Genomic DNA, 20,964 nt, shown 5'->3' on the forward strand with positions numbered 1-20,964 from the left:
AAAATTATATATTTTACATCTTACTAGGTACTGGATAACTAATGTAGGATTCGTCGAAATTTGAATATCGTACTGTCTACTGTCAATATGTTTTCGAATTAACAATTGAAATGTAGGCTTCTTAGGAAACAAAAAGAACTAAGAGGGGTTTCATCTTCACGAAAGCATAGATACTAAAATTAGATTTAAAGCAGTTTAATTTAAATTAGATTTAGTAAAATTAGATAGTAAAAAAACTGTAAAAGATGTTTAAATTATAATTAGACATATTAAAAAAATAACAGTCTATAAAAAATCATTTCATTTAGTTTTAATAATGAAGTCTGTGTTCACAAAACAAAGAATCAAAGTGAGTGCTTCATAATTTTAAATGAGCGAAATGTTTTACAAGACAGAATTTCCCATGGTAATTCAGTCGCAGGAGTAGAGGCGAACATAATAATATTCTTAGCAAAAATTAACATTTTAATTTGCAAACTGAACAAACTTGGGCTGAGCAAGGTACCGTCTAGCTCTGTAATGCAAAGAAATACATTTTGAATGCAAATGTGTTTTATTCCGCAATAACTATTGATGAAAAATGGCTGAACGAATTATAAATACTTAGAATTCGTATCTCTTTAGTTTTAATTTAGTTTCTCAAAGAATCATCGATGTAATTGTCTGACGACAGAATTAGGAAAAATGATCCAAACAACAATCGTATACCCGACCGTTGGTCTTAACATTTGTACTGGTAACTCAAAATTAAGCCAAGCGCTCATCTGCCTGCCATGCTAATAATTGGCCAAGCCTGTGTTCTATGGTTTTAAGAGAACATAGACACTAGAACATAAATAAGATATGCATGATTATTTCGCAGTAAAAAAAAGGACGAAGCTACCGACTCGATTCAAACACCTTCCATCACCAATCATCAATTAAGTTACACAACGTACCTACTCTATTTAATTAAGAAACATGTTTCGTAAGAATGATTTTATTTTGCTAATAAAGAATTCGTCGAATCTCTAAAAATAGTGAAGAAATTATTAATAAAATTCCAAGTTATTTCGCTTAATTATTTTCTTGACAACATTGATGTAATCCGATATCGTCGGACGGCCGCAAGGGGTTATTTTAGATGAGGTCGAATTACGTAGGCACAGGCCTTTGGGATGTGTCAATTATAACAACATTGCTTATTTCAAACAATGAAAGTCTGGCGCAATAATGAGCGTTAGAAATGAAGATAGCCTTTTCAGAATGATTTTAATTATTTAGCTAAATTGAGATAATTATCAAATATCGGAACAAAAGCAAAAAGTATTGTACTTTAAGTACGTGAAAAGTAGTTTGGATTTATAGAAAGTCAGTTAAGACAAATGGAATAAGACCAAGTTCCTCGTTGAGTTTCCTTGTAGTTAGCATTCAAGAGTTTGGTTGATGATCAGACCAGCTCATTGATTTGAAACTAATTGTATTTTATTCTCTTAAGAAGTGCAAAAAATTGTCAAGCTAACATAATGACATAACAATTAGAGGTGTGTAAGAATATTGGAACGAAGCTCCTTACGGCAGGCTTGGAGGGGATAGGGATTTTGCTGCGCGACCGAACTGAAAAAAATGTGATAGTAAAACCGTAAGAAAAAATCCGTGGAAAAAAGTGCGTGGAATAAAACCGTTAAATGAGACGTGCGCAGGCGCGACAGTCGTATACACAAGGGAGTAGTGTATAATACCTTTCTCTTTCTCCCTCTTTCTTTTCGTTCTCTCATCCCTTCTCTCTCTATTTTGTAATTATTTCTATTTCTATGTACTTTTATGTTGTCAAACAAAAATAAAGAGACATATTTTGTTATTTTATTGATAATTTGAATTACGATTTTATTTTATTTTACGTAATTTATTATTTCCTAAAATACTGAATTTCCTAAATACTTTCCTGTACTTAAATTAAAACTAATCAGCAAAATTTAAGAGAAAAATCAAGAAAACCAACATAAAATTGAGGACGATTTTTTTTTTGCAAATTGTGTCGATTCTACATTAACCGAAGGAACTTCGTTCCTACCTGGTGTCCCACGACACCACATAATTATTTCCTAAAATATTGAATTTCTTAAATACTTACTGTACTTAAATAAAAACTAATCAGCAAAATTTAAGAGAAAATCAAGAAGACCTACATAAAATTGAGCACGATTTTTTTTTTACAAATTGTGTCGATTCTACATTAGCCGAAGGAACTTCGTTCCTACCTGGTGTCTCACGACCCCACATTTTTTTTTACTTATAATTCAATACTTAAAATGTTTTATCACATTCAATCACTGCATTATAGAAACTTAGGTGCAGAAACGCACCTAAGTTATTTTGTAAAAATTGTGTGCGCATATAAACGTAGAAGGCCTGCTTACGACAGCATTACACTTATTTGGGTTAGATAGAAGAAAAACACTGAAAATCTTAATTGACTGTTTCGTAGCTTTCTTTATCCAGTATTACTTAATTCTAGCGAATCAGTCTTGCGTATCCTGCATTATACAATTTAATTAGGTTGAGCAAATTTGTTTGATGAAATGAAATTGCGATATAATTAATAGAACATTATATTTCTGTAATTGGTGTTGGAACTGCGTATATAATTAATTGTTATGAGTAGAAATTTAATTACGTGAGTAATAGACGTATTATGTATGGGTTGATTGAACTTAAGTAATAAAGCCAATATGCAACTTCTGTGATTGGGTGCACGAAACAATATTTTCAAATTTACGAACACGGTTTTTCTTCGTTCTTTTCGTGTAGATAACACAGTTAAAACTACTTATGCATCTCAATTATTCGTTTTATATTTTTCTTTTATATACTTAGTTGTAGTGTTGTGGTGATCGATAATTAAGTAAAAATTTTACAATCGCACCGTCCGCCATCGGAGTAGCGTTCGTCTTTACCATTTAGAACCACTGCGTTTACGACAATGCGTTTTCAGAGATTTTCCCAGCCACGTACCATCCGGCTTTATAATGAACTTGCATCCACGGTGCTTCCCGAGCGCTTTGACATGTCGCTCTGCGCTTTACTATGCGAGATGTTACCGTATCCAATTCGCAATTACAATGGTGGCGCTCTGCCGTCGGTTCGACTCCAATCCGTTGCAGGAACTCACCGAAGCAACCATGCCCAGTAAGCACCTGCGTGAGCCGGAGAATCATAGCGCTTAAACAAAATTTTCAAGTATAAAAGATGTACATACTTTGCTATAGTGCAGGTGTTACGATATTAGAAAGAGATGGCGATATTTCAAACAATTCCACACAGCACTGCCCTTTCCTTGCAATTATACAAACCTGAGATAGTCCTCTCATCCGAAGTCGGGACCGTACAATGCAACTGTGCCAGTGTACAAATCACGCATGCAGGTATCATTTTTCAAATAAAATACGTACTTGAATGTTCTACACAAACCACCTCCACGATGAAGGATCGGGTAATAAAAATTAAATCCGCAAAGCAATCTGCAATTGAGAGGTAAACTTCAAGTCTCAAAGTGGGTGCACAGTGACATGCACATTTTGATGTTAATCCATATATTTTCTCAGTTATCTGATAAGTAGCTTATAAAGTTACATTAGTTTAATCTTTGAAGAGTCGAAACGTTCTGAACAAACAGTTGAAATAGAAAATACATTTTTGGTAACAAAATTTCACAGCTAAGCTGAGTTTGAGTTCCCGTCTTAGTCAGCACAGTTTTAAATCGACATCCAATGGATCCTGTCGGATATCCTTACAAAAGGTAACAAGCAAACTTTAAGACATCAAAGCAATTGAGCACGATGCGACACTGAAACTGCGATAAGAGATATATACTTTGAATGTTTGTGCTAAAGTTTCCCAATTTATAACGATTATTTAGTTTAGAATCATGTGACGACATTTAACAGATACTAAAAGATTTACGATACGAACGAAAATGGATTTAAAGTCAAATACATTAAGACGCAGTGTTCGGAAATCAAAGATCGGTTGCTGTTCTTTATTGAACCTGAAATGTCTCGCAGAAATGAAGAAAGGTTGTGACCCATATTTTACCTGCTTTAAAAAGACAAATGATTCGATTATCACTCATATTCACAATACGCACTACCGTCGCTACTGTTACGGAATCTGTATACAACAAGACAAATGGTGATTTAAACAAGTTTAGTCGAAACAAAAATTAAGTTAATATTTAAAACTACAGTCATTCTGGCAGCTAATTAGGTCAGAGTAATAAATTTATTGTATCATTATCAATGGTACCCAGTGTCCATAATTTCAAGTTAATCGTGAGGACGTCTTAAAGTTGGTGAAAATGATGTCAAAAACTCTGTCACAAGTATTAAAAGAACTTAACTCGCAAAAAACATATTATAGTTCCCAAAATTTCTGGGAATCTAAATTTGTCATATGGTATATTTAGATGCATACTTTGATATAATCGCCAAAAAAACTTATATGTTATGAATAAAATGATCACCAGAAATGGAAATCCTTATTCTGAATAATCTTTTAATTGTTGCTGTTCCCGGAAATTGCAAGCACATTATTTCCTCTTATTTTAATGAGGTTAATGAAATTGTCCTTTAATGAATTACACATTAACCTGAATTACCTACGTCGTAGGATTTCGAAGCTTAAGTACTTTGTCGAGCCCCAATAAATTCTCAGATGTAACGAAAATTTGAAACTAATTAAAATTTTGGAACATTAAGCATTGTTTTAAATTCACAACGCACGATTAACATCTGCTTTTATTTCAGGAGATTGAATATAACGTTTAACATATTCATAAACTAACATAATCATTTATTATATTATAATATGTTAGTGTAATAACGGTGATTCCGGGTTTTACTACTATAAGTAGTGATGTTCCAGCGGAACTGATTATAGTTAATCTTCTTCAATTACCATTCATCATCATCATGCCTTCCTTTTACCCACTGCTGGGGTGTAGGGCTCGAATAAAATTTTCCCATTTACATCGGTCTTGGGCAGTCTGTTGTAGCTCATCCCACGTCATGCCAAAGACCCCTAGCTCCTGCTCCACCGAGCGACGCCAAGTTGTTCTGTTCAATTACCATTAATCGCAACAATATTATTTTCTATTTCATAAACACACTCTTTGATGTACTTAGCTAAGAACTGAAAGCTCTTAGCTGTGACTAAAACTATTACGATTTATTACCGATCGTTTTCATTTTACAATTTTCGAAGGCCGATTCTCAAATAATAAACAGGTGATTAAATACGTTTTCTGGTTTAATTTGTTAATGAACTGTAAATCTGCAAAACATACTTTTAAGAAATAAGAATATTTAAAATAAATAAATCAACATTAAAAAAAATAGTCTGACAAAATTCAAATTTCAGTAATAACTCACCCTGAAAATATCTATTTAGCTGTAATCGAAATGAAATTTTGTTCGAGCCTAATTCTCGATTGAAACTGTTCAATCCCTTACTCAAGTTTCCGTAAAATTGAAATGAAAAATTAATTAAATTCCTCGAGTTATTGGCTTACCGGCGGCCGTGCTTTGAGGGGTGAAACTTGGAGTTATTTCTGGATTAACTCATTTCAGAGATTCGCATACTGTCTAGTCTTCTTTGAAAACGTATGTATACTAATGCATTTAAGTATATTATAGTAGAATATTCGTTACTAAAAAATGTAAATTTTCCATTTGTGTTTAATATTTAGCATAATTATAAACCTTTCAAAGTCTCAACTTAAAAAATCAGACTTTCAAGATATCCTAAAGGCTTTAATGTGTATATCCAAGTACCCTTAAGTGGTACATTTATCATAAATGGCATAAATCTCAATCCACTTGTCAAATATGAACTTGTCACTTGTCGTGAAGAAATATGAACTTGTCACTTGTCACTTGTCGTGAAGCAGTAATGCGTTTCGGTTTGAAGGGTGGGGCAGCCGTTGTAACTATACTGAGACCTTAGAACTTATATCTCAAGGTGTGTGGCGCATTTACGTTGTAGATGTCTATGGGTTCCAGTAACCACTTAACACCAGGTGGGCTGTGAGCTCGTCCACACATCTAGGCAATAAAAAAAAAAAATTAATGTCGATGTTATTTTGAAACTCCTTACAAACAAACGCGATGTGTTAATAACTTAAAGTTTACTAGAGTAATATTATATTATTATTATACACATATCCTATTAAACTACTACCCAAGCGTTATCTTTATAATAAATAGTTACTGAAAACTTTAATAGTAATGGATATAAATAAAAAATACTTTTTATTTATTTACTTTTTCTCTACGTGTATATACATATGAATGTGCATGCAAAACACCAAAATGCTATATCAAATATAAAATTTGGTAATGGTAAAAAAATGACTACACTATTTAAAAACTCAAACTTCAATTATAACAATAAATTGATTAAGAGAGAAAGTATAAAACCCCTTATTAGGAAAGGCCTTCATCGTTAGGTATTATCTGACTAACTTTATCGGAAGTCGAATGAGGAACAAGTGATTTTTCATTCGATGACAAACCATTGACAATAGCTTCGTTATGTTCATGGCATTGTGATTTCCGTTGAACGCGATCATAGGCTGTCTGCCGTCATCAAAGTCAATCAAAGAGTTATTAAAAAAAAAAAATACATGTGTGCAATTCACACGTGGTTGAAGTGAAACCTTCCAAAATTAAAATACAATTATCCTAAACGTCTTAAGTATATGTAAAATTTTGTCATTAGTAAATAATTGTAAGGTAGCGCCCTCTGTGAATTGATATTTTAATTTCACGTATAATCCTAAATTAAAATTCACTACAAGAGCTTTCATACACGCGTTAGTATTAAAAAATCTCACAGATGGCGCTGTATTAAATAGTATGTATATTTCTGTCTCATTCTTTGCTGGCTTCATCCTACACATTTTTGTATTTGTGTCTCTTACCTGTCGTTTTTTCCGTTGCATCCGGTTTGAAATCACAACGATTCTAAAGAAGTTTTCACTTCAAAAATAACGTGCGACGAAATCAATTTAATTTTATTATTCCATCAGATCCTCTAAGACTAATGTTAATTAAGTACTAATATTAAGTTAAGTACTTAAATAAAGATTTCGTATGTGGTTATATGGAGTTTGACAAGGACTTGACTTTGTTTTGGGTATTAAATTAACGATTAAATAAAAGTGAAAACATATTTTAATGAAACATAATTTAAAAGACCGCCGTGTTTGTTAGTACTTAAGTTTCAAATATTATTTATGGTGAGGTCGTAAGGTTCAGTTTGGCTTGTGCCGGCGGATCAGTTAGAGAAACACGTCTTTCCTTCGTAAATGTATATTGACAACTACCGCTTAATCGTAAAGTTAATTGAGACTACGTTTTTAAGTTCAAAATCGCAAAACAGAATCACCAATTTACTTTAATTATAATTGCATGTATGTAACATTCCTATAATTACAGTACTCAAGGTGGATGAACGCATTACATAGATTACTAAATATTAATGCAATGGCTATTTTGGTTTTCTGAAACAATTGAATCTGATTAAAATTCGTAATATTTTTTTATTCAGTTTAATGAACTAATTCATTATAAATCAAACAGAAAACTTTCTAAATCATCAAATAATATATGAAAAGAATAAAGTCAATAGCAGCTGTTCTGAATAATGTTTTTTCTTCACTGAGGCACGATAGTTTTTAAGTTAGTGATTCGTGTCTAACTAGTCTGGCCATAAATACTGTTGCATAAAAACATTTCTTTTTTTTGACATTTTAATTATTTTGAATTTGGAACGCGTATGTTATTTTAAAAACTTCATACGTGACTTATATTTTGAGTTTTTTCAATATAACGTTCAGCTTTTTTTAATTTTAGTTACCTTACTAAAAATCATCGAGTGTCAAATGTGAGCTATTTATAAAGCTGTTCAAAGCACGTTTTCCGCCTTAAAGGCACAATAGAGGCAAAAAATAATTGATAGCAGTTAATAAGCCTAAGGTACAGGATATTTAGAAGCATTCATTATGAATCGTTATGATAGTCGTAAGATAATGTAATTAACCATATTATTATCTCGATGCGTCAGTTTTTGACCCAAAAAATACGATCGCGTTTTTTTTAAGTTACCATGATAGAAATTACCAGCATTATCACTTTTGGGAGTAGTTCTCTAGTATACCTATTCAAATTTCCATACAATTTTTTTTATTACCTTTGTAGGCTGTCGGACATACGGCCCACCTGATGGTGAGTGGTTACCGTCGCCCATGGACTTCAGCAATGCCAGGGGCAGAGCCAAGCCGCTGCCTACCGCTTAATACTCTCCATAAATACTTAATTAAGATATTTAATCACATTGTCGTAATTAAATACCTTAATCGTATTTACACAAACTTGAATCCGCATGCATTTGACACAAACGGCCCATTGTTGGCTTGTAACATGAATTGTTTAGCGTTTTCACGTCAATTGGACATGACAGCCTCTGTTACGAGTAGGATGAAATGTAGGCACTTTACGTGCTAAATAACGCATTGTTTCGATCGTGATTAGCGTTCCTGGTATTAAGTTTTGAAATATATTTGTATCCAGTTAAACAATATTATGATTTGACTACACGAATAAGGTCAGATATCAAACAATTTGTTTAAAGTTTTCGATATTATGGTTCTGAACTGTTAAATACTCGAAAATTTGGAAATAATATAAGAACAATAAAAAGGGTAGATTAAGTCGTAAAACTAGTTCTAATAGTGTCTTTGAAGACCGAAAAAAAAATTAAGATGATTTTGTCATTTTTCAAATTGTATTTTTTTAATGTATAAGAGATACTTATCGAAATAATATGTTTTTATCAGTTGCTTAATCTGAAAGAGATACAGGAAGAAAAACCAATAACAACAAATGTGGCAAAAGCGGTTTCTTTATACTTTTCATTTCACATTGGAAAATATCCCTACAATTGATGAAAAGGAAAGAAAAAAAATTTAAAGAAAATATATGGGTTTTTAAAATCTAATAAATAAGATTTTGAATAAAAAAAATACATTCATGGTAGCGGTGATTAAAGTGGGAGCTCAATAAACAATATCAGTACATAGTACATAAGATGAACATTGTTAAAAGTTTAATCTGGTCGGTCCAACAGCTCTGTATATTAGGTGAAAACTAATTTAAAAACATAATCGAAAACAACACCTGGTGTTTTTGTGTTTCGGAATTCGTTTAAAAAGTGTTAAAGCCTACTTTTTGGAAGCTAGCCCAACGATGAACATTCGGGATTAAGCTCAGACTTTGACTCTAGAAGACAGTACCTATCCAAAATAATTTGTTCTTTTATATTGTCTAAGACTTAATGGACTTGAAATTGGGTTGAATTGGGGCAATTAATGTAATTAATGTGCAATTGAATTGCAATATTGTGCAATATTGCAAGGCATTTAAGTTTAAAATGAAGATCCTGGATCGTGTTGTGCGAGCGATCAAGTCAAATTGACGTACACTCACTACTTTCCGAAAATGGGCCAGATAAAAAAAAAAAAACTCTTATCCAGCAATATAATAATTGCTTTGAAATGACATCATTTCGAGCAACAAAAGCTGTTGAAGAAAATGTTATGTCAACTTTCAAATTGGCAAATTGAGAAACAATGAACTTTAACCAATCCGTGTCTTCTGTAAAATACACTAGTAGGTTTCAGTTGAAATAGTGTATCAATTCAAAGAGCGTAAAGTACGCTTGTAGCTCTATGAATTGCCAGAAGCAGTTATAACAGCCTGGCCACGGGACATTCGCCGATACGAATATTCGCGCGGTGCGAACGGCGAAGCGTCTAGCGACTAAAACAAGCGCATAGAAATGTACCTAACAAGCCACGCGCACCGGCGACCGGCGAAGCGACCGGCGAAATGTACCGAGCGAATCGCGCGATGCGGCGGGCGAGCAAAACAAATGCATGAATACGGACGGCGCGAGCCACGGAGTCGAGCGGTAGTCGCGGCGAATAGTACAGTGATTAAATGAGTTTAGTTGTTTTCGCCGCGAAAAATGAACGCCGAAATTTTTATATTTTTTATTTATTTTTTATTTTATATTTTTAAAGTCGTCGTGGCCTAACGGACGTCCGGTGCAATCGTGTTGAGCGATGCACCGGTGTTCGAATATCAGGCGGGTACCAATTTTTGTAATGAAATACGTACTCAACAAATGTTCACGATTGATTTCCACGGTGAAGGAATAACATCGTGTAATAAAAATGAAATCCTCAAAATTATAATTTGCGTAATTACTGGTGGTAGGACCTCTTGTGAGTCCACACGGGTGGGTACTACCACCCTGCCTATTTCTGCCGTGAAGTAGTAATGCGTTTCGGTTTGAAGGGTGAGGCAGCCATTATAACTATACTTGAGACCTTAGAACTTATATCTCAAGGTGGGTGGCGCATTTACGTTGTGGATGTCTATGGGCTCCAGTAACCACTTAACACAAGGTGGGCTGTGAGCTCGTCCACCCATCTAAGCAATAAAAAAAAAATTGCTGAAATACTAGCTAGACCAGCTATTTGGAAGTCTAGCCACCCAAAGTATTTCTCGTACTTCTTGTGGTATTCTCCATCTTTAGGTATACTCCGATTCTTATTCAAATCATGTACTTCACAATATTTTCCAAATAATAGGTCCTGAACCAAAAAGCTATTAATTTGTAAGCAATATCGAGATAATTTCGATATAGACATTTCGCTGTCGGACTTCCTTATTAGTCGCGGCGGCGAACGTGAGTACCCGTGGCCTGCAAACGGTGCTGCGCGAATGGTCGCCTCGTCCACCGCTTCGCTGTTCGCACCGCCGATCCCCGTGGCCAGGCCGTAAGTGAGATATTAAAAAATGTGATATGAATGTCAGTGCTAATAAGGTATTTTGAGAGCCACGTGGTAGAGCCTCATGGTGGTACTACAAATAATTCGCTATACAATATCTTTGTATATCATTTTCTATGGTTCGGATTTGTATCAAAAGAAATTCAATAATTATAGTCGCCCAAGCGAAGCGAGGGCAGGTCGCTAGTTCTTTATATTTGTCCCTAGTTTTATATTTTTGTACGTGATTAGATTACATTGAAATTACTTTAAAAAGTGAACTAAGTCAGAATTGTGTATTTCACATTTTAGAAACATCGATGGGGATCGATGTCGGTCATCGAACCTTTTTATGCATAAAAGCATGTCTTTCACTCAGATCTTTTCAGGTACAAAAAGCCAACATAACCTTTCTATACAAAATCTTTCATCAATTGAATTCCCGTAGAAAAAACACTGCGTAGGACAGCCTACGCAGTGTTTTTGAGCATGGCAACTATCGACATTAAACGCAATATCCCCTCAGACTCGTCGATCTACTCTTAATCCGCTTTTATTAAACGTCTTTGTGTACGAGAATCCTGTTAACAAAGCATTTAGAAGAAAATCCCGTCTTTATGCTAAACAGAGCGAAATGATACTCAAAAGCAGAATAGAACAGTTATTAGGTTTACGATTTTATGAAAATCAACTTAACTTTGAAATGTTACATGTTAACAACGATTGTTCTCTTTTGCACTTTATTAAGAGTTCGAAAGAGTTACTTGCCCAAATTAACGCAACACTGGGAGTAAATAATTAAAAAAACACTGTACTGTAATACCGGTAAATATTAAAAACATTAAAGTTGCATACTTGTGAAGCTCAAAATCAAAACAAAGTTTTCTAACGTCTGTTTCCAGCGATTTCTAGAGTATTTCACCAGAAATACGGAGACAATTTTGAAAAAATGGTGGTTACTGGAAAATTATTAACAACAATTTTGAACAATATACATAAACGTATGTATTAGAGGTTAAATAATGAAATTGCTGACTTGTACTGAAAATTTTAAATTGTGATTTTTATTTCTTTTTTTGATTTTACATATTTATTTAATCAAAATATCTACGAATATTATCTATACATTGCTGCCATCTAATAGAAAGGTAATTTAGGCCTTTACGATAGAACTCTGGTGATCTGGATTCTACAAACTGTGTTGTAGCATTATCTACTCCCTCCTGGGAAGAAAACTTTTATCACGTAAAAAACTGTCCAAATCACCAAAAAAATGGTAGTCGGTTGGAGCAAGGTCTGGCGAATACGGAGAGTCACGAATAGTTTCTAATTGCAATTCCTGTAGAGTTAAAACGGTTTCTTGTGCTGTATGAGGTCTCGCGTTATCATGGAGCAATAATGGTGGAGATCGATTCATGAGTCGGAGCTGTATCACTGCAAGCTTTGCTATCATTGTCCTGAGTTCGACACAGTAGACATCTGCCGTTATTGCTTGGCCAGATCGGAGAGACCTATAGTGAATAACACCATGCTGAGATCACCAAACAGTTACCATTACCTTTTTATTGATAAGCTTTGCTTTAGGACACTGTTGCGGCGTTTGACCTCGGGTCAGCCATTGTATTTTTCGCTTACGGTTATCGTCAAGGATCCACTTTTCATCACATGTCACAATTCGATCCAATGTTCCTTCATTTCTATATCGATTCAACAAGGCAACACAAGTTTCAACACGCGTTTCTTTCTGCAGATCATTTAAATCGCGAGGCATCATTTTATTTTATTAATTTGACACAAATGAGTCAATATTGTCGGTAAGGTAACGTTAAACCATGCCGCAAACTCCTGGGTAGTTTAGCTCGGATCGGCTTCAACCGTCTCTTTCAATTCATTGTTATTCACATTTGTGGGCGGTCTTCCACGTGGTTCGTTCTTCAAATCAAAATTTCTATCACGAAAGCGCTTAAACCAAAACGGTGCATTCATTAGCAGCACGGTGCATTCATTAGTAGTCCCCTCTCCAAACGCAACATTAATATTGCTAGCTGTTTCTGCAGCGTTAGTTCCATGTCGAAACTCGTATTCAAAAATCACTCGAATTTTGAATTCACCATCTTTATAAGCTAAATAAATAAAAACAACTGAAAGCCGATAATCGAATGTTGTACATTTTTTAAAAGAATAACCTCGTAGGTACCATTTGAAAAAAGTTTCACTCAAAAATCTCAAACTATGAAGCTTCTATGTCAATTCGAAGTACCTATTACAATAGAACGGCAATTTCATACTTTAACCCCTATTATAATAGTCTGGGTACGTCTAAGTCATTACGAATTCAAAATCAAAAGGCTGCAGCGACTGTACAAATAAAAAGTGCTAGTTTGAAATTACTCTCAAATTAGATGGCGATATCAATCTTTAATCTCATTCAATCAGTAGGGATGAGGGTAAAAAAATAAAAGTGTGACTGGTACGAAAAATACGGTAACCAACTCGGAGAATCCTTATCTTCCTACTACTGGAAGGCTATTTCAAAACTCCAAAACTAGGATTTTGAAACAATGCAAAACCTATTTTTCTATTCAGTTTATTCGTAGCTTCCTAAAACTTTGTCATTTAGACAAAAGGTTTAAAAGCTTGCTGCTCATCAACAAGTTCGACGGGATAATCTGGGACTTGCCAACTTTGGAGGGAGATCCTGAAAGGGTTGGCGGCCGCCATTTTATACTTTTAAATATGTCACAAACAGTTTTTCCGGGAAAGGTAAGGGTTAAAATAAAAGGAACAATGATATACATATTTGCAAGACTTTATTATTAACTACCGCAAATGATCCAAGGATTACGATTACGATATATTTTAGAGACCAATATACTCGTAATACAACGAAAATTTAATACCAATACACAATTACATACAGACCACATTGTAGTAACAGTAATTAGTACGATTATACCAGGTATTTTACGAGTCAGTAAACATGCAACCGCAGTCTGCACAAGTTGATCAAAAGGCTAATTTAACAAGTAATTTCACGCCCATTCTCCCCATGTACTGTTATGTAATCTTAATCGAATTGAAATTATTTTTCACAAATTTGCTATAAATATACAACAGCGATTAAATTTGCTTTTTTTTAATTATTGCTTAGATGATGATGACGAGCTCACAAACCACCTGGTGTTAAGTGGTTACTGGAGCCCATAGACATCTACAACGTAAATGCGCCACGCACCTTGAGATATAAGTTCTATGGTCTCAGTATAGTTACAACGGCTGCCCCACCCTTCAAACCGAAACGCATTACTGCTTCACGGCTGAAATAGGCAGGGTGGTGGTACCTACCCGTGCGGACTCACAAGAGGTCCTACCACCAGTGAAGGTTTTAGTATAATGAGTGCTTAAATACTTAGATATATATGTAATAGAAGTTCAGCTTTTACAGCAATAGTACATACTCGTAATAAAAAAAAATATACATACATAAATATTACTTAATATGACGTAAATGGTTGTATTTCGTGGAATCGTTTACGGTATTGATTGACAGAATCATACATAAATTATTAAGCATCATGTAAACTACCAGCAACGAAATGTTCGTACTTTTCTAAATGTCAAGGAAACATGCTTCCTTATAATCATTGGTCAAAAGATCTTGGTGCGATATTATTTTGTAGCTGAAGGCAAAATTAATGAGTTGGATTTGAAAGCAAGAGGACGTTCCATCCGGCTATGGAATGAGCTCCCCTCCACGGTGTTTCCCGAGCGCTATGACATGTCCTTCTTCAAACGAGGCTTGTGGAGAGTATTAAGCGGTAGGCAGCGGCTTGGCTCTGCCCCTGGCATTGCTGAAGTCCATGGGCGACGGTAACCACTCACCATCAGGTGGGCCGTATGCTCGTCTGCCTACAAGGGCAATAAAAAAAAAAAAAAAAAAAAAAAAAAAAAAACGTCGTCGTTTAACCGGGTAAACACAGTATTTATTGTTAAATATAAACGTGGCGTACCCAGGGACAAGAAGAATTTATTACTTAATGACCAAATCGAACAGTCAACTGTTTTAGTATTGGAAATAAAGCACTCGATTACACTAGAGGCTTTTTTTTCTCCACAGGAGAATATCGCCGGAGCGCCATCCGCGCGGCAGGTGGGGTATGTTGGTGTTGAACCTCACTAAAAACTCCTGCCGCTCACAGCCGGCACCTTACCTCAGGCCGGGCCGGAGCCCAGTCAGGGCTATTGAGACGGCGGGACAGGGTTCACGCAGAGCATATTACATCCATCCCACCGTCCCACAGACGCCGGACCGGTGGCGGCCGGCGACACGACCACCGGTTCCCTCGGTCGGCGGGCACATTTATTCATTTATATACATATTATTATTATACAATTTTAAATAGTAAATCCGAATGTCCCACGCAAGTTTATCTCCTTTTTCATGGCATGAGGGCTTAATAATTCTGATCAACCTAAGGGAAAATAATGAGTAGAGAAAACGAGCAAAGGGGAATGAGAAAGGTAGAATAATGAGCTGTTTCTTTTATCTGATAGAATGAGCGCCTTATAGCGTCTGAGACGGCACGATATAGAATGTGAGTATTGCTCCGTTGTTTTAAAGTGAACTCTCGAATCCTCATGGCTCTACCGTTTACATTACTATCGTTTCCCGATAGTCGTGTGACTCAGCGAGAAAGCAATCGGTGAGGCATTAGGTTGAAAGTAGCGCAGTATCAGTCAGAACGGGTGTATATGCGTCTAGTGACTGTGAACGTTAGATTCCGCTTTTATAGTCAGGATCCCAGCTAGTGAAGTATCACGGGGTGTAAATGGATTCCCTGTACGCATTGGAACAATATTTGAATTGAACCGTACAGTACTTGTTTTAAGTATTTTTCAATAGATATAATATTACTTCCTTGGGACCGTTGCTTTTATAATTATCATCATCATTCCTTCCTATTACCCTCTGCTGGGGTGTAGGGCTCGAATCAAATTTTTCCATTTACATCGGTCTTGGGCAGTCTGTTCTAGCTCCTCCCACGTCATGCCCAAGACCTCTAGCTCCTGCTCCACCGAGCGACGCCAAGTTGTTCTGGGGCGGCCTCTCTTCCTCTTCTTGCCAGACACTTTCCAGGACAGCGCTCTCTTTGATAGGTAGGTATCGGGCTTTCTCAAAATGTGACCAATCCAATGCCACTTCCGCGTAAGGATCTCCTTCTCCATTGGTGTCTGCTTAGTGATCCTCCACAGCTCTTTGTTGCTGATCTTCTCAGGCCAAAATATTTTCAAAATCTGACGCAGGCACCTATTCAGAAACAAATTTATAATGATTTAATTAAATTTAAAATTAAAGCTAATTAGCTAATTTTTTTTTTTTTTTATTGCCTTTTTAGGCAGACGGGCATACGGCCCACCTGATGGTGAGTGGTTACCGTCGCCCATGGACTTCAGCAATGCAAGGGGCAGAGCCAAGTCGCTGCCTACAGCTAATTAGCTAATTTTTTACTTTATTATTCAGCCTGTTTGGACCGAATAACTTACCAATATAACTTATGAATTCTGAATCAGTTCACATTGCGAAGTCAAATAACAGCTTCGTAAATTATTCAGCGTTTGATCAGAGTGAAAATCGATTTAATGCAGCGGTTTATTTATTCGGTTCTCCGACGAAACTAATAGTGTGGCTTGAAAACGTTTAATGGGGAAAATTTATGCGGTGCGATCGAAATTTGAAAATGCAACTAGCATTTTGGTGGCACAATCTATTTTAATTTAGAGTACCGTATTTTATATTTGTACAAAATTTAATAGGTACCAATCACTCGGTAACATGGAATTGTTTCCTAATACTACAGAACTTTGACGGAGCTTATGAATCATAGTAAAAAATTTTTTTTCAATATGTAACGTTTCATTTATCTTCAAATTTTCACCTGTGTTATCTAGCAAGGAAACATCTTTAAGTTTGTTAACAGGGTGGCTAAGACTTTTTTTACGTGCACGTTTTATTATTTATGGCGTATGTATAGCATTATCAATAAGTCCATTGATACAAATACATTTCCTGCTCAGTGGCGATGTTCTGTGGTTAGCCCTATTCCGAAAGTCACGCGCCCTCAAGCTTTTAAAGATCTTAGGCCTATTAGTGTGTTGCCTTTTCTGTCCAAGATCTTGGAGAAGGTAGTTTACTCACAGGTAGCGGCATATATCGAATCAAATAACATTCTTCCAGAGTTTCAATCGGGTTTCAGAAGAAGCCGAGGAACGGCCGCTGCTCTTACTGACATTGTGGGTAATATTCTCGAGGCTCGGGACAGGAGCCAGGGTACGATACTGACGCTGCTGGATTTCTCACGGGCTTTTGATACAATTAACACTGCCTTACTCTTAGCAAATACTCTTAGCAATTAACACTGCCTTACTCTTAGCAATCTACTTATATAATATATTGTAATATTTACAGGACTTTTATATGTACATTGTTTGATTTTTTATTCTTACAGTGATTTTTACATCCTATTTTTAACGATTTGTTCTTAAACTCTACATCTTTATTTATCTAATTCCCTTCTCTATGCTACTCTATAATATATATCACTATATTATGATAGCATAATTACTTGCTACGCTGTTTTGTTTCTGTTTATAACATTTTGAGCGATTTCGATACAGAATTTTAAAAACGTGTCTCTTTCTTTACTGTTTAAGATGTTTGGTACATTTTCCCTTACAATGTTTTGATTTATTTTATGTCCTAATTCAAACCTTTGCATTGCAGGTATTGGGCAGTCGAAAAGGATGTGTGGGACGGATTCCTCTGTTCCTGGCTCGCATGCGCACGATGGGCTCTCTTTGCACTTAAAGCGATTCAAGTACTCCGAGAACCCACCGTGCCCTGTCATAATTTGCGTAATTATACCATCGATTTTTATTTTGCGGATCATCCGGTACGTCGTCACAGCATCCGGGAAGAATATCTTTGTGACCGACGCGGTTTCTCCAGTTCGATATCTGCGATTCCATTCGTCAAGCGTCGCAAGTCGAATGCTTCGCTTGGCGAATGAGACCGGGTACAGATCGTAATCAGGTCTTCTTTTGGAACCCAAAGCGGAACTTTTGGCAAGCTGGTCAGCTCTTTCGTTACCCTCCATCCCTGCATGAGCCTTAATCCAGAATAAGGTAACAACCTTACCCTGGAGAGATGCTGTTGTTAATTTATCTCTGCTCTCTACTGCAAGGGGATGGAGGCAACTATGATTTATGACCGTTTGTAGAGCTGCCATTGAATCACTGTAGACTCCAAAAGAAGACGCTGGGTGTCCGAGAATCACATGTGTGGCCTTGCATATAGCCAGAAGTTCAGCCTGGTAGACGGTGCAATACCCTGGGAGAGCAAGCTTGAAGGCTTTTATTTCGGTCTCGCCGTTCCACACAGACAAGGCAGCTCCGACTTTGCCCTCAATCCTGCTCCCGTCAGTAAATATACGAATTTCAAAGTCACTGTTTTGGTTGAGCTGTTCCCGATCTACCAGGCTCACGAGCCTCAGGCTGATACGCTCAGCGGGGTGTGGCGCCTCAATGGCCGGGGCCACCCGCTCGATCTCCCTGTCCCCCAGCTCCAGCCGGGGCACTCCCCTCTTGGCCTCGTACAGGGAGGCCGCCTCACGCACTCTGAGATCAAGGGGAAGTATCCCAGCCAGTAGCAGCGCCGAGTTCAGGGAGACCGTTCGATAGCCCTTACAGATCTTCTGCGCTATCCCACGCTGGACCACTTGAAGCTGTTTGATCGTCATCAGCTTCTTTGCCGCCGGTGCCCACACGCTAGCAGCGTACAGGATGATCGGCTCTATAGTAGCCGTATAAATAATTCTAACTATATCAGGGTTGAGACCCCAGCTCACTCTCGCCGCTCTGGAGAGTAGCTTATATATTCCTGTAGCCCTCCTGCAGACATTCGCCACGTGAGTGTTGAAAGTCAGCCTGTCGTCCATGGTGACACCAAGGAGTTTTATTTCCCTGGACATGGCAATGTCTATCCCTCCCATCCTCAAGCGTGGGGTGTCGTGTTTAAGTTTTCTGGTAATAACCATCGCATTTGTTTTTTGGGGCGCAAATTTAAGCTTATTCTTGACACCCCACGTCCGAACATGTTCGAGAGCGACATTGGCGCGTCCTTGCACCTCTAGTGCGGTGTCACCATCGAAGACAAGCACGACGTCGTCCGCGAAGGCCTGACCATACTCACCCCAATTCTCTAGGCTTTTTAAGAGAGGGTCCAGGAGGAGGTTCCACAAGATTGGTCCTCCGATGGAACCCTGGACGCACCCCTTGGTAGTGATTTTGGTGCACTCCTCTCCCGCATACCTAACCACTATCTCTCTGTTCCTCGGGTAGCTATCAAATACCTTCCTGAGGTTCAGTGGGCACTTTTCCTCAGCCAGTCGGACTCGTATAGCTGGCCACCAGGCGCTATCGAAGGCTCCCTCTATGTCCAAAGAAACCAGAACAATTATTTTCTTTTCATCTAATTTCCTGTGAATGTGTTGCATTAGATTATAGAGGGAGTCCTCGGTGCTTCTCTGGGGCATGAATCCGTACTGGCGAGTACTCATTTTAGGCAGTTCTCTTAGCAAAATTAACTCACTACGGGTTCTCTGATAATGCTGTGGAATGGTTTAGCAGTTATATGTCGAGTAGAACGCAATTTGTACAAATACGGAAAGAAGATGGAACTAAACTAACCTCTACTTCTAAGCCGATTACTAGAGGCGTTCCCCAAGGTTCTGTCCTGGGACCATTGTTGTTTATTTTGTACAGTGCAGATATCATTCAGTGTTTCAAGAATTGTAAATATCATGTTTATGCTGACGATGTACAATTATACCATTCTTTTGATGTTGGAGATACCCCTTCTGCTGTCAGTTTTATCAATGAGGATCTGCAGAGGATTGTCTCTTGGTCTGAACAGAATTCCTTAGTACTGAACCCCTCTAAGTCTAAATACATGATACTAGGCAGTAAATCTCAGATAGCAAAGATTTTATCACTCGATCCTAAGGTGCCTGTTTCTGGTAAGGAAATTGATCGGGTGGAGTTAGCATGCAGTTTGGGTTTGACAATTGATCCCGAATTGCGATTCGAGGCCCATATTACAAAGAACTTAAGAGCTTGTTTTTACAGACTGAAGATTCTGTACTCGTTTAGACAGTACGTCAGTGTACCCATTAGGAAGTTGCTTATCGATAGTCTAGTTTTGTCGAAATTAAATTACTGTGATACTGTTTATGGTCCCTGTTTACTCTCGAGAACTGAAAAATTAATACAACGCATTCAAAATGCCTGTGCCAGGTATTGCTTTGACATTCCCGTGAGAGGACACATAACGCCCTATTTAAATGATCACAATATATTGAAAATGGCAGCTAGAAGAAGGTTGCACTTAGCAGTCTTACTATTTGGAGTGATTTCGACACATGAACCTAGGTACTTGTATGAGAAGTTGGATTGGAGAAGTACTCAGTACAGGTATGGCTCACGAGCTACTGTTAAGCCATTGTTGACGCCCAAACACAGAACAGCTGCTTTTCGGGGAGCGTTTAAATACGCAGCTACGCATTGCTGGAATGATCTCCCTCCACCTATTCGTCACATTGTAACAAAGCATGGCTTTATTAATCGTTTAAAATCATTTCTTTTGGACTCACAAAAACTAATCTAATTTATAGTATTTATAGTAACTAATTTAATCCTAGCTTGTGAAAACTTCCTTTTATTAAATTTTTATTTATTTTTATATTTTTTTTAAGCTGCCCACAGGTTGTTATTACTGTGTGCTTATTATGTTTTGTATTCGGGTTCACCATTTAATTTGATTTTTGTTTTGTTTTTTTCTTAAATTTTTGGTTTTGTTTTCGGGTTCACCATTTAATTTGATTTTTATTTTGTTTTTGCTTAAATTTTTATAATTTACTAATTTTACTAATTTATATCATATTCTGAGTATGTACACACGTACGGAGTCTTCATTCCCGCAAAGAACCAAAGGGAAACGGGGGTGACTGAAAATCAGCGCTGTTCAATTTATCAAC

The 20,964-nt window shown here is 36.8% G+C and overlaps 1 protein-coding gene across 1 annotated transcript in view; it reads right to left on the reverse strand.

Moving 5' to 3' along the window:
* LOC119629076 (uncharacterized) overlaps positions 1-19,488 on the reverse strand; it is a 32,170-nt gene extending 12,682 nt beyond the window's left edge. The window contains exon 1 of the mRNA XM_038013677.2: positions 17,828-19,488. Within this exon, the coding sequence (XP_037869605.2) occupies positions 17,828-19,488 (1,661 nt within the window). The remainder of the gene's footprint in view (positions 1-17,827) is intronic.
* Positions 19,489-20,964: the final 1,476 nt, after the last annotated feature.

This window comes from Bombyx mori, chromosome 11 (assembly GCF_030269925.1).
Source record: "Bombyx mori chromosome 11, ASM3026992v2".
In the NCBI taxonomy this organism is placed as follows: Eukaryota; Metazoa; Arthropoda; class Insecta; order Lepidoptera; family Bombycidae; genus Bombyx; species Bombyx mori.